Raw genomic sequence first — 13,014 nt, 5'->3', positions numbered from 1 at the left:
ATCTTTATTCCATCTTTCAGAGCTTTTAGGAACCATTGGACATTCTAAGAAAAAAGGAAGAGGCCAGTATTTGGAAACAGGTGGTCAGCAACATTTGTTTAGAAGGAAGGGGTGCCTGGGTGGCTCAGTTGGTTAAGCAACTGCCTTCGGCTCAGGTCATGATCCTGGAGTCCTGGGATCGAGTCCCACATCGGGCTCCCTGCTCAGCGGGGAGTCTGCTTCTCCCTCTGACCCTCTTCCCTCTCGTGCTCTCTATCTCTCATTCTCTCTCTCTCAAATAAAAAAATAAAATCTTAAAAAAAAAGAAAAGAAAAAAATAGAATGAAGGGGGCGGGAAATCGGGGGGAGAGATGAACCATGAGAGACTATGGACTCTGAGACACAAACTGAGCATTCTAGAGGGGAGGGGGTGCAGGGATGGGTTAGCCTGGTGATGGGTATTAAGGAGGGCACGTACTGCATGGAGCACTGGGTGTTATACAAAAACAATGGATCATGGATCACCACATCAAAAACTAATGATGGTGACTAACATAATAAAATTTAAAAAAAAAAAAAGCTATTAGGTGATTTAAGTGACTACTTTACTATGATGGATTTTCATCTATTAAAAGGATGTATTTAAGTATTTTTAATCTTAGAAATAGAAAAAAAAGGAAAAATAAAATGTAAGCATGTCTATATAAGCTAAAATGTCTTGCTTCATATTTTTCTTGAATAAATTAACTTTGCAAGTTAAAAAATAATAATTAGAATATTCTTATATTAGGGCGCCTGGGTGGCTCAGTCGTTAGGCGTCTGCCTTCGGCTCGGGTCATGATCCCAGGGTCCTGGGATCGAGTCCCACATCGGGCTCCCTGCTCAGCGGGAAGCCTGCTTCTCCCTCTCCCACTCCCCCTGCTTGTGTTCCTGCTCTCGCTGTCTCTCTCTGTCAAATAAATAAATAAAATCTAAAAAAAAAAAAAAGAATATTCTTATATTAGACTAAAAAGTAATTAACCTCTAACTAATGAAATATAGCAGTTGAGAGGCATAGAAAGCAGAATTTGGGTTGTATTCTAACATAAGTCAATTATATTCTTAATGGTGTTTGAGAAAGAAAAAACAAGGAATTCCCTGGACATTTCTAAACTTCGCACACTGCAGGGCACTAGGCAGACTGGTTAGTCTCAGAAAAAACATTTATTGAGGTAGATGTTGAAACTTGTGAAAAATCATTAAAAGGAAAAGTTGCTCTCATTTATCAATTCATTTTGAATCTCTATAATTAGAGTTTTTTTTCTTTCTAATATCTTGTGATTCTAGCATTCTAAACATCTTAGAAAGCTATGAAATATTGAAAGGGGTGTTTAAAGTTTTTTGCAATAACTTTGTTTCCTATTTTTAAAGATATATGTAATTATAATACATGTGTTACAAAAAAGCACAGACTCAGAAATGGCAAAGATGAGATGATGTGTTGTCACCAATACTTCAAATTCTCCTGGTTCTGTATTAATAAGTGTCATATCTTCCTGAATGGGCATGGGTTTATTTGTGTTCTCAGAACAAGCTTGTATATAATCATGTTCTTTTATGGAAGGGTTCATCTATTTCTGATATATAATGATAGGAGAAGAAATTTAAGCCAGAGCCTTAGTTTGGTCAAGTGCTCTATTCTCTTGGATGCATGTGTTATCAGCAAGGCCAGTAACATGACTGAGCAAAGTATTTTATAATGCCTAACTCTATAAACACTTCACTATGATTTGCAAGGCTCTTGTGTCTTAAACAGGCGGTACTTTGGAGAGAAGATTGGGTTGTATTTTGCCTGGTTGGGCTGGTACACCGGCATGCTCTTCCCAGCTGCCTTCATTGGATTATTTGTCTTTTTGTATGGAGTCATTACTCTGGATCACTGCCAAGTCAGGTATGGGGAGCTCTGGGTGAGCCTGCCCTTGCTTCTATTTAGAGACGGGTGGTGGTGCTTTGGGGATGTTCCCATGCTGTGGGCCCGCTTTTCCTTCTAACTTCCTTCTCAGTCACTCCTGGGAAGAATTCAGAAGGCTCAGTTCACTAGATGTTCCATCCATTGCCTACTGCTGTAGTCTTCAGTTACCAGGGAATCAAACTTTATGTTTATGGACATATAAGCCACTCCGTGTCCACAGAAAAATCACTTCCATTCACTGGCTAACAGTTGCTCTCTTTCTGACTTTTTTACCTTTCCTCTTTCTGCTAATCCTGCAAAATGGTGGGTTAATAATCCTTTTTTATGAATTCTGTGTTTTTACAAAGACCTTTTAAAACCTAAGCCGGAAAGACATCTCACCAACTTGCTGGGGCCTTGAGAATGAATGATTCAGTGTTGAGGTTGTTATCTTAGCTCTCACCAGAATAGAGTTTAAGGTATTCGTAGAGGTTTTATTGCCAGTCTAGACAATGATCTTAAATGATGTGCCTTTTTAAAAGTGATTGCAAAAGTAAAAGTGATTGATTCCGCCTCCTGTAAAAAAATATTTTACTTTCTGGTAGAATTATTAATGGGGATATAGTTTTCCCCTAGAACTAGTGCATCTTATTTTTATTTAGCCCTCCATTACTGGTTTTCACTTATCATGTACATAGAGATTGAAGCAGACACTTTTAGGTACCTGGTTGTTTCTATAATTCAGTATGAAATTGCTTCAAATCTGTGCAGTGTTGTGAATGACTTTTGTGTCATTTAGGGTATAATATCCAATGTTGTGCTTCATGTATTTTCAAAGTTTAACTTTTTAATATGTAAAACTAAGAAACAACCTCACAAATAAGTAGGTTTATCAAATTATTAAAATGTGCAGGCACTTGTTTACATTAATAACAGAGAAGGCTAGGAAGCTTCTAAGGACAAAAATCTAATCTACTGGATCTTATTTAGTGGTTGAGGATTCTGGTGAAATTGGAGAAGAAAACATGCTCTTATGTCATTAAAAAGGAGTCCTTTTCTATTCTCTCTTCCAGTAAAGAAGTCTGCCAAGCTACAGATATCATCATGTGTCCCGTGTGTGATAAATATTGTCCATTCATGAGGCTGTCAGATAGCTGCGTTTATGCCAAGGTAATTTCAAATCTGTGGCATTTTAGGTAGATTGAATTTTTCATACATTTCCCTGAGGAACAGAGGGTAACTATATTCTCTTTGTCATTGCTGGTCTTTGAGTCTCAAATTGATGTTGTAGGAGAGAGTTACCTCTTATCACTTGGTATTCTTATTCAAATACGTCTTTTACTGTATATGTATTTTATTTTATTTTTTTAATTTTTTATTTATTACTTTTTATTACATTATGTTAGTTACTGTACAGTACATCATTAGTTCTTGATGTAGTGTTCTATGATTCATTGTTTGTGTATTAGCTCTGATTATCATCACAGGAAGCTGCAGTATGCATACTGCAAAGAGTACAGTTGTTAGAGTCAGAGAAAGACTCAGATCTTGACTCGCTCTTTACCACTTATCAGTCCCAGAACAAGTCATTTACCTCTCTGAGCCACAGTTTTCTTATTGTAAAATGGAGAACATGATGCTTGTTTTACACAATTGTTATAAGAAATGAGATAAAATGTTTACTGATCAAAGTGCTTGGCAGATGGTAAAATCTCAGTAAATGAGAGCCGCCACCATTTTCCTCTTTCATTATTGTTATTGTAAAAAAAAAAAAAATTAGATTCAGGACTAGTTCAGCTACTTGCCTTGTTGACCGGGCACATGGACAATCTCTTTGAGGCTGAGCTTTCTCATCTCTAAAATGCAGGCAGTAATAACTACCTTCTCTGCCCCATGGCTTATCATGAAGACAAAGAAGATAGTACCTATATGGAAAAGTACTTTGAAAAAAATACATAGCATTATTATATCTATTATATGTTATTTCATGTCCCTTTCTCATGTTATGCCTTACTTTATTAAAATTTTAGATACATTCATCAAATTCCTTATTTTTTACTTATGGACGTTGTCACTAATATAAAGCAATAGCTAGAGTGTGGGCTGCTGAAGACTTTTCCAAGACCACTACCTGTCAACTTTCCCAGATTTCAGATACAAAAAGGGTTGGCAGACTTTGCTAATATCTGCAGTCCCTGCAGCTTGGATCTATTTAATTACACTGTGGGCATGGCAGAGTTTTGTTCATTTTAAGTGAGAGAACATCTGATAGACAGCCCAGGAGCCCGCCCATCCATGATGTCTGTAACACTGCAGGTGCCATTCTATGTGGGTAGAGCCCAAACCACAGCAGCCAGCTGTGATCTTAGAAAGATTTGGATAAGTGCTGCAAGAGACCAAAAAAGCACAAAATACTCTCCCTACCTTTGGAGATAGACCCAAGTGAGCGAGGAAAAACTAACAGAATGAGCTTGGGAAATAAAGATTTGGTGAGAATCAAGAGAGTTTTGTCAGTAATATAATCTTGTTTAAAGATCATGAGTTAAGCTTGAATGACTCAGGTGCAAAAATTCTGCCTTTTGGGAATCTCAGAAATGCAGTCTTTTGTTGTTACTGTTGTTTGGGGATATTTGTTTTTTACATGGAAAGATAGGACCTGAGTGAGGTTCTCTCCTTAGGGAGATCCATGATGATTCCCTAAAAGGATCATCATGGATAGTTCAGAGTGCTGATTTTATAGGAGCTAGTTGAGCAGTTATCCTACTGAATATAAGATCTAGAATAATAATAATTATAATAGCTAGGCTGTATACATAAAAGTAGCTAGGCAACCTACGTTTTTATTTCTAATTCTTACAGCAACTTCAAGGTAGATGTTATTACTCTTGTTTTACTCAGAGGTAAAAATTACTCATCTATGGTCACACAGCAGTAAGGCTAAGTTAGCTAAGCCTTGGTTTGTCTGATTGCAAAACATATCCTTGTGCCATATTGAGGCTACAAGATGTTCGGATTCTGGATTTTAGAGTGGGTCCTTCCTTAAAATACTTAGTAAAATGAAAGCTAAAAAAAAGCCTCTGATGAAAGAATTGAAGTTCTGTAGAGTTTCCTTTAGAAGCATTTATTAGAAAGGCCAAATCCATTTCATGGGACTGAGGATACATAGGGATATTGGATCCAATCAGATTCCAGATCCAATCTAATCAATGGCTGTTCTGCCAGTCAGGAATGCTTTATCCCCAACCTTTACACTTGCGAGGTCAGAAACCCAACTGAAATTGGCTTAAGCCAGAAGGGACTTATTGGCTCATTTCACTGGGAAAATGTACTGGAATAGCTCACGCTGTCTGAGAACAAGGGCCTCAAGGCCTAAACTGGTCCTCCAGGCCTCATATGTCTCTATTGAGCCATCTGTCTACAAGATCCTTCTTCAGAGAGGTTCTCCTTACATGATGGGGAAGGTAGCTGCTAACTGTCACGACATGAGGCTTGTATCTTCTCTATCTCCTGAAGCATGTTTTTATGCTTTTTAAAAATGCTTGGTCTACTGTTACAGAATGTCTATTTCAGAACATGTGTATTGCCTAGTTTGGAATTCTTTGGAGTCAGCTGTCTTCCCCAAATACTTCATTATTTTGACCTGTGCATGTTTGTCCCCTGGAGGTGTCAACCACTTTGGGTGATGGTCAGAGGCCAGACACTCAGCTCTCAGGCCTGGTGAGTTTACAGAAAGGAAAGGACAGTGTGTCTCAGGTACCACTGTGTGCTGCACTTTTCCAGAGGACTTTTTGGTCAGCGTTTCATTTTTAAGCCTGCCCGGGAACAAAACAGAATTGGATGAAGCCACTCTTCCTTGATTATAATCTACCAGGCCTGAAATTTAAGAGGAGCTGGACTGAGGAGAGAATGTCTGAGGACAGCTGGCCAGGCAGCACCTCCTCATCTCCTCAACCAGGCAGAACTCTGATATTACCCCAAGAACCAGCCCCTGTGGTTTGGCCTGTTGCAGCTGATTTGATGGGAGACCCTAACTGTCCAATGACCATTGAGGGAGAGGCTGGAGTAGAACTTGTGTATTGCTCCAAGCCAAGTTCCCACTTTGCTTGGGAACTGCCACTAAGTCTCCCTGTAAACCACCACCTCCATCTCTCTCTCTCTCTCTCTCTCCCTCTCTCTCTCTCTCTCTCTCTCTCTCTCTCTCTCTCACACACACACACACACACACACACACACAAACACATACACACACCTGTTCAAGGCAACTTACCATCTGCCTGGGGGTTTCTCAGGGTCTTTTTTTGTGTGTGTTTTGTTAGTTCCCAGAATCTACTATCTTGCTTCTCTACGGTTGATTTTGGCAAAAGGAGCCATCACTCTATTTTAACTTATCATTTTAGTAGGAACCAGAAGTCCATATTAACTTACCCCTCCTGATTCACATATTTCCAAGTAACTGCAGCAGAAAAATGTCTCTCTCCAAATGTTTGCTTATCAGTTCCAGAGAAAGACTCTATAATCAATTCTATATTTGAGCCACATGCCCCTAGTGACCTACATGGGAGATATCTACTACCAGGAGAGGGGAGAAAGATAATGTGAACAGCCAAAAACAGTGTCCACCACAATTCATTCCAGAATCTACACTGATGGTGCAGGCTACAACTTCCACCAAATCCGTGTAAACACCCTAATAGAGAGCACAGACCAGCCATGTACACCACTGGAACTCTCGGGCTTGATTTAATGCTCAGTGCATTATACAGTATGCAGTGTAAAACTTAACACTCCCTCTGGCATATGAAATAAATTGGCTTTTGCCTTTTATCTACATTAGGTATTTGAATGCTGCTCATCTCTCCTATGTTCAAAGAAAAAGAAGGCATAAACTTTTGGAAAATTTTGAAATACTTCACACTTGATAGAACAGGAAAAGACCTGTTTATAGTTGGCACATTCTCCAAGGGATAGTAAAGTATATTTTATAGAGAGCTATAAAGCACCCAAAAAAGGTTATGCTTTATGAGCATATCAGTCATCATTTCAATTCGGCATGACATTGGTGTGATTTATCCTAGAGGCGGAGATGAGCGTGGCAGTTTTGCAGGACGAATGTCTTTGCTTTCTGCTGTGGTGTTTGTGATAGAATATATTATCTAGCAGTAAAGTATTTGCTAGCTGTCTTTGTGTTATGTGTAATAGGTAAATACAGTGATTACCTGAGGCTTTAATAAAGGTGGAAGTGGATTTTGTTAATGGTCTGCTCTGTCTTCTTTGTAATACTAAAATTCAGAGGGCAGCCCAGAAAATGTTTGCTCAAAACTACACAAACAAAATAGCCATGTTTTCAAAGTGAATAGATGAGGCATTAAAAATAGAAATCAGGAGACTTTAAAGCAGCGACAATAATACCTCCCTGGTCTTAAATATAAGTATATCCATATGTCCACATATAACAGTTTTTATGGTGCATAAAAGAAAAATTTTTGGCACTGTTGGGGCTGCTGATAAATGTTCAGCTAGGTGATAACTACATAAAGGGAACAAATTTTCTGTTGCTTATCCAAACTACTTCATAGTTGGAGGAACCCCCTTCTCGATTATGATCCAAAAGGAATATCTCCCAAGAAACCTTGCAACATTCATTTATTTTTACAGAACTTGAAAAAAAATGTGAATTGAAATATAGTTTATGAGAAACTAGTTTAACTCTGATTCATATTGTTCCCAGGTAACTCACCTCTTTGATAATGGAGCCACTGTCTTCTTTGCTGTCTTCATGGCAGTCTGGGGTAAGTGTTCTGTAGCCACGTAACTTGAGTTCCCTTTATCTGCTCTATAATATGTTCCTTCAGAAATCTGATTTTTGTCATGTGGCTATGAAAGGAAGAGGCTTAAGTAAATTCAGTTGACCATTCTATTAGACATGAGCTGATTAAAAATTCATTTAATTTATTTAAAAAGTAATGTCATAGAGGGGAATACATCTGATTTCTCTTAAACCTTCAACAGTTTCATCAACATCCCATTATTAAAGTAAAATTCATCTTCTGTTGGAGACAAAAATAAACCTTATAGTATGTCAAAAAGTCTGGTAAAGATCTAAGTACTCATAGAAGTATTTGGGACTTTCTGTTGTAAGTGGAATCTTTTCATCCAGCTAATGTATAAGTGCCCGCCTCTGGCTTCCTTCCAGTTCTGGTTAAAATGACCCCCCGAAAACAAGAGCTACTTACAAAACTGAATTGAGTTCTTCTAGATCAGCTAAAGTCAAAAGCTCCATAATAACAAGATGTGATGGAACATTCACTTAAAGAATTTCTTAACCCAAAGAAAGTACTTAACCTACTTCTTTGTAAAATGGGTTTCATAGTATCTTTCTCGTGGAATCATTATAATGTTTTGATTTAGTAGTATAGAAAAGAGTGAACAAATTTAGAGTAAACGGTTAATGGTGGTTACCTTTGAAGAGAAGGTTCCCCTGTGGAAAGGGTAAGTGAGCTGTAATGAAAGACAGATTTCTTACACAGTATTTTTTTCAATTTGGTTTGAATTTTTCACAATCATGCACTTCCTCTAGAACTTAAAATGCCGGAATCTCTGTTTTGATGTTATAAAACTCTGCTAACTCAAGGCTCCGGCTCATGTTGTTGTTTACGTCTGGAATGAATATCAGATCTTCTCTATCAGAGACTAGCTGAATTGTCATCTCCGTCCTTTGAACTTAGTAACATTTGACTTCTGTCATCCTTCGGACGCTTAAAATGATTTGCATACACAATGTATCTACCCTCATAGGTTCGTGTTCCTCAAGGATCATTGTGGTTATTGGCGATTTCATACATTTCTTTTAAAGACAGATTCATATTTGTTGGTTGGTTGGATGGATGGAGAAAAGGAAAGAGAAGGGATAGAGAAGCAAATTATCAAAAGAGTTTCTTTCTAAGACAGTGAAAGTGTTTAAATAGTCTCTTTGACAACTGAAAATATAAAAACTTCTTGTACTCTTGAGGAGGCTTGTTCTATAGATATATTCTATCTTCCCTATCTCGAGATCTCCAAAGGAAAATTGTCTCTCCCACTACAGCTCTCTTGAAGGAACATATTTTGAAACCTGTGACCCCAGCCCCTCTCAGTCAGTGGGGATTGGACCCAAGGCTTTAGTCAAACCATAGTGTAGTAAGTGGCCTGGAAGAAGACCTGAGGTTCTGTAGAAAGAGAAACTGGAAAGATCACCCACAGGCTTATTCTCAAGAATGTGGAATGAAAAGTAGGGAGAGAGACAGGGAATTAGCAATAGGAATTGACACTGAAAAATGCAGACAGGACAGGAAGTGGGGAGAAAGAAGGAAATTGAGATTGACCGTGAGGTAGAAGCAGGGATCAGGAGAGATTAAAAGCAGGTTGAAGTTATGAGAAATCAGAACCTAGAAATAAGCAAAAGCAAAGTACTAGTGGAAAAGATATAAAGTAGGGGGTCCAGAAGCCCACTGGTAGCCAACTGGAAGAAAATGCAAGACCGTCCCCCAAAGAGAAAGAGAGAATGTAGCCACGTCATGTTGTTAGTAGAATATCAGGGTAAAGACAGGATCTCTTGTGGCTGGAGTCTCTCAAACTGCTAGCTTCTGTATCCTGTTCTGAATAGGCTGTCTTTTAATTCCCATGGGATTCCTGCCTCCCTTGATAGGACTTGTGAAAAGCCCTCATTGTCTGTGCTATACCTTAGTGCGTGTGCGTTTCTGTCCCTTGCAAACAAAGGAAGCTAATCGTAACGGAATTTTGGTGATGGGACTGAGCTCTCAGATCAAGAATGTATATCGGGATTTTTCCTAGAAAATATTTGTATTGGTAACCCTGATAGGAAGTAGAATAAGCCACCCAGTGCTTAAGCTTTGCCATAGTTAAAATTGAGGATACTTTAGAAAATATATTCATTTATTAAACCAGTGGTTCCCAAAATTTTCCATTCATGGCACACATATGAAATGATACTATTTGCACGGCGTACTGATGTACGTGATACTGCCCTAAGTACCTTTGCCTTACCTGCCCCGAGAGATGAAGGGATTATTACCTCTTGCACACCTATAATCATCCCTGGCATACCCACTGGGCAGCTCTGCTTTGGGCCATGAGTCTATTATGTAATGAGTTAATTCTTGTGTATAGAGAATAATTTACTGGAAGAATTAATACACAAAACTCCCTTACCCACTTTAGTATTTAACCAGTTTTGACTGAAATAATGTTTTCTTCTCCCAGTTTATCCTCTGAGACTGTAGAGAAATGAAATTCTGGTATAATGACATTTGTCTAAAGGACAGAGGTCATAATCTCCCTGACCCCTCACCCAGTACCACCATTATAAAGGGGATTGCGTCCCTTCTTTGCAGGTTGTAACATCTTACGCTGGTCATAAGAAATAGTTGTATTTTATCCTTGCCAACCTCAGTTGATTGGTGGTGGCTGCCTGGAGCATGGAGCTGAGAAGCTTCTGAGTTGCAAGTGGGTGGATTAGAGATTTGACATTGGGCCTTGGAGGGTAACCAGTAAGAATCTTATAGATATATTGTAATAACCTTTGGGCAGAAGGGAACATTTTAAGGCCACTCCAGGCAAGGCAAGCCTGGAATAATTCATCCTCTGAATTGCTTTTTCTTAGTTGACAATTTACTGCTTAAGTCTTTTGTGGTTCTCAGAAATGTGATAGTTTGAGAAAAAGAATGATTTACCCCAGGTGTTCCATTGTAGATGAGTCTGTGCTTTTTGCAGAAATCTAAAATGGCCAATAATAACAGGTATGACAATAGCATACACTTATAGAGGGCCTACTATCTACTAGACACCATCCTACACATTGTACAGTATCATCTCAGTTAATTTTTATAGCAACATTTGAGGAAGGTACTATTATTATCTTCATGTGATAGATGAGGAAGCTGGGGTAGTAGCTAGGAAGTGGCAAAGTCAGGAGTTAAACTGGGCACTCTTAGCTTCTACACTCTATTGCTAGTTCATGTACTGTTTGTAACCCTATTTACTTCTGCTTCAGAGATCTAAATTTAAAGGACTGTTAAACTTGTTCCAAGCCTCATTTATACTGTTTTGCAATGGTGATGTTCTATAAAAGTGTATCAGTTCTAATGGAGCTCAGTTTGATGGTCTCAGACTCATCGTTTATGATTGACAAGTTACATTTAAGAAAACAAATGCACTTTATTTTTGGGAAATTGCTAGATACAGAGATGTTGAGAACACATGTGAGTGGTTTATAAGACCTCTGAAGGATGGGGCTGATATGTTTATTTTGTTGCCTTTTGCTTTGTGTGTTCACCAAAGAAACAATAGGGCTCCATTTGGAACCAGTCCACAGCAGCTGGGAAGGGCCTTTGTGTGGGGTTAAAAGCTTGACAGAACCCCGCTACCTTTGTGATAGCAGGTTGTCCTGGGGACCCTCAAGGTACACTGTGAGCCTAGGGCTCTGGGCTCGAACCACAGTGTGAGTCTTTCCTCAATGTTCATTTTTGTTCAGAAAGAGTCAAGAGACAAAACAATTAAGGCCTAAAATAGCTTCTCTCTCTAGGGAAAAAAAAATGAGTCATTAGGGAGCTAGATTTTGGCAGAGACTTGTCAGGAATCAGATTATCTTTCTCTTTTCTTCATTTCTGGGGGTTTTTTTCTCCTTTTTCTTTTTCTTTTACTGCCCAAAATTAAATTGCCCTCAGTAAATAAACATATCAAGGTCCTCAGTGTTCTCCAATCAAAATAACAAGATTGTGGTTATTTTAATGGAAATTCAAAGATTCTTTGTCTGGTTCTGTCAGTAATTTGTAAGTGAAGTGGATCTCATTTTTTAAAATAAGTTTTATAATAATTGCCTTTTATTTCTAGATATTTATACTAATTTTATCTTTATAGTCTTATGTATATGTCCAACAAAATAGTGATTATATATTTATACTTATAAATATATATAAATATTTACACATATATATTTATTTACTAAATGCCTATTAGGTGTGTAGGTATAGTCACATAGCCATGACACCTCATCAATTTCTTATAACCCACCAGAAAGAAATTATAATCTATGTCTTATAGATGAATATATTGAGGTACAGAGAGCATATGCAATTTGCCCAAGATTACCCAGCAACTAAGTGGTGGAGCCTGGATTTTAAACCCAATCTGGTCTGCCTAACTCAAGTCATTCCAAAGTTTGTATACTATGTCATGCACCTTTTGTGGGATGTGTTAAGACTTCATTATTCAGCAGACAGTACATTCTCACTATCACTTGGCAATGGGTATACAAAAATGAGTAAGATGTTATCTCTGTTCTTTTCAAAAATCTCATAGTATGTTGAGGGAGAGATGGTAATTATAGTATAGGATATCAATTTTCCTATTTACAGTGGGAAAAATGAGGATCCATGCTGCCAACTTCCTGAAGCCAAAAGGAAAAGCAGAGATGATTTCATCCAAAAGGAGATCCTGAAACCAAGTCAAATTTGCCAAACAAAGAGCGGAGTTGGAAGGAGGTGTGGAAAACATTCTGAACTGAGAACAGTGTGGGCTAGGCTCTGAAAAGGAAAGCCATTCAGTGTGATAGGGACATAGCATATGTATTAGTTTCCTAGGAGTGCTGTAACAAAGGACCACAAACTGGATGGCTTAAAACAACAGAAATTTATTCTCTCACTGTTCTGGAGGCTAGAAGTCAAAAATCAAGGTATGAAAAGAGTCAGTTATTTTGAGGGCTCTGAGGGGATACCTGTCCCATATCTCTCTCCTAGATTCTTATGACAGTGAGCAATCCTTGACATTCCTTGGCTTGTGGGTGCATCACTCCAATCTGTCTCCATCTTCACCTGCATTTTCCCTGTATCTCTGTCTTCACATGGCAATCTTCTTGTAAGGACACTAAATTGAATTGGATTAAGAGCCCACCCTAATCCAGTATGATTTCATCTTAACTAGTTAAACTGCAGTTACCTTATTTCCAAATAAGGTCGTATTTTGAGGTTGCAGCTTTGTTAAAACATCAATATACCTTTTTTGTTATGTTAATCACCATACATTACATCATTAGTTTTTGATGTAGTGTT

At 38.2% G+C, this 13,014-nt stretch overlaps 1 protein-coding gene across 9 annotated transcripts in view; it reads left to right on the top strand.

The window, feature by feature from the left end:
- ANO4 (anoctamin 4) overlaps positions 1 to 13,014 on the top strand; it is a 444,815-nt gene that overhangs the window by 352,711 nt on the left and 79,090 nt on the right. For 7 of the 9 annotated variants that reach the window (XM_073900417.1, XM_073900416.1, XM_073900418.1 and 4 more), the window contains 3 exons: positions 1,775 to 1,909; positions 2,983 to 3,079; positions 7,638 to 7,698. The exons of 1 other annotated variant lie outside the window; for it this stretch is intronic. In XM_073900417.1, the coding sequence (XP_073756518.1) occupies positions 1,775 to 1,909; positions 2,983 to 3,079; positions 7,638 to 7,698 (293 nt within the window). The remainder of the gene's footprint in view (positions 1 to 1,774; positions 1,910 to 2,982; positions 3,080 to 7,637; positions 7,699 to 13,014) is intronic. One more of the 9 variants, XM_073900419.1, reaches the window with a different exon arrangement.

Source organism: Callorhinus ursinus, unplaced genomic scaffold (assembly GCF_003265705.2).
Source record: "Callorhinus ursinus isolate GAN/ISIS: 27379988/994484 unplaced genomic scaffold, GSC_fseal_2.0 scaffold14, whole genome shotgun sequence".
In the NCBI taxonomy this organism is placed as follows: domain Eukaryota; kingdom Metazoa; phylum Chordata; class Mammalia; order Carnivora; family Otariidae; genus Callorhinus; species Callorhinus ursinus.
The sequence above is the reverse complement of the archived record's forward strand: the minus strand, read 5'-3'. Positions and strand labels throughout refer to the sequence as shown.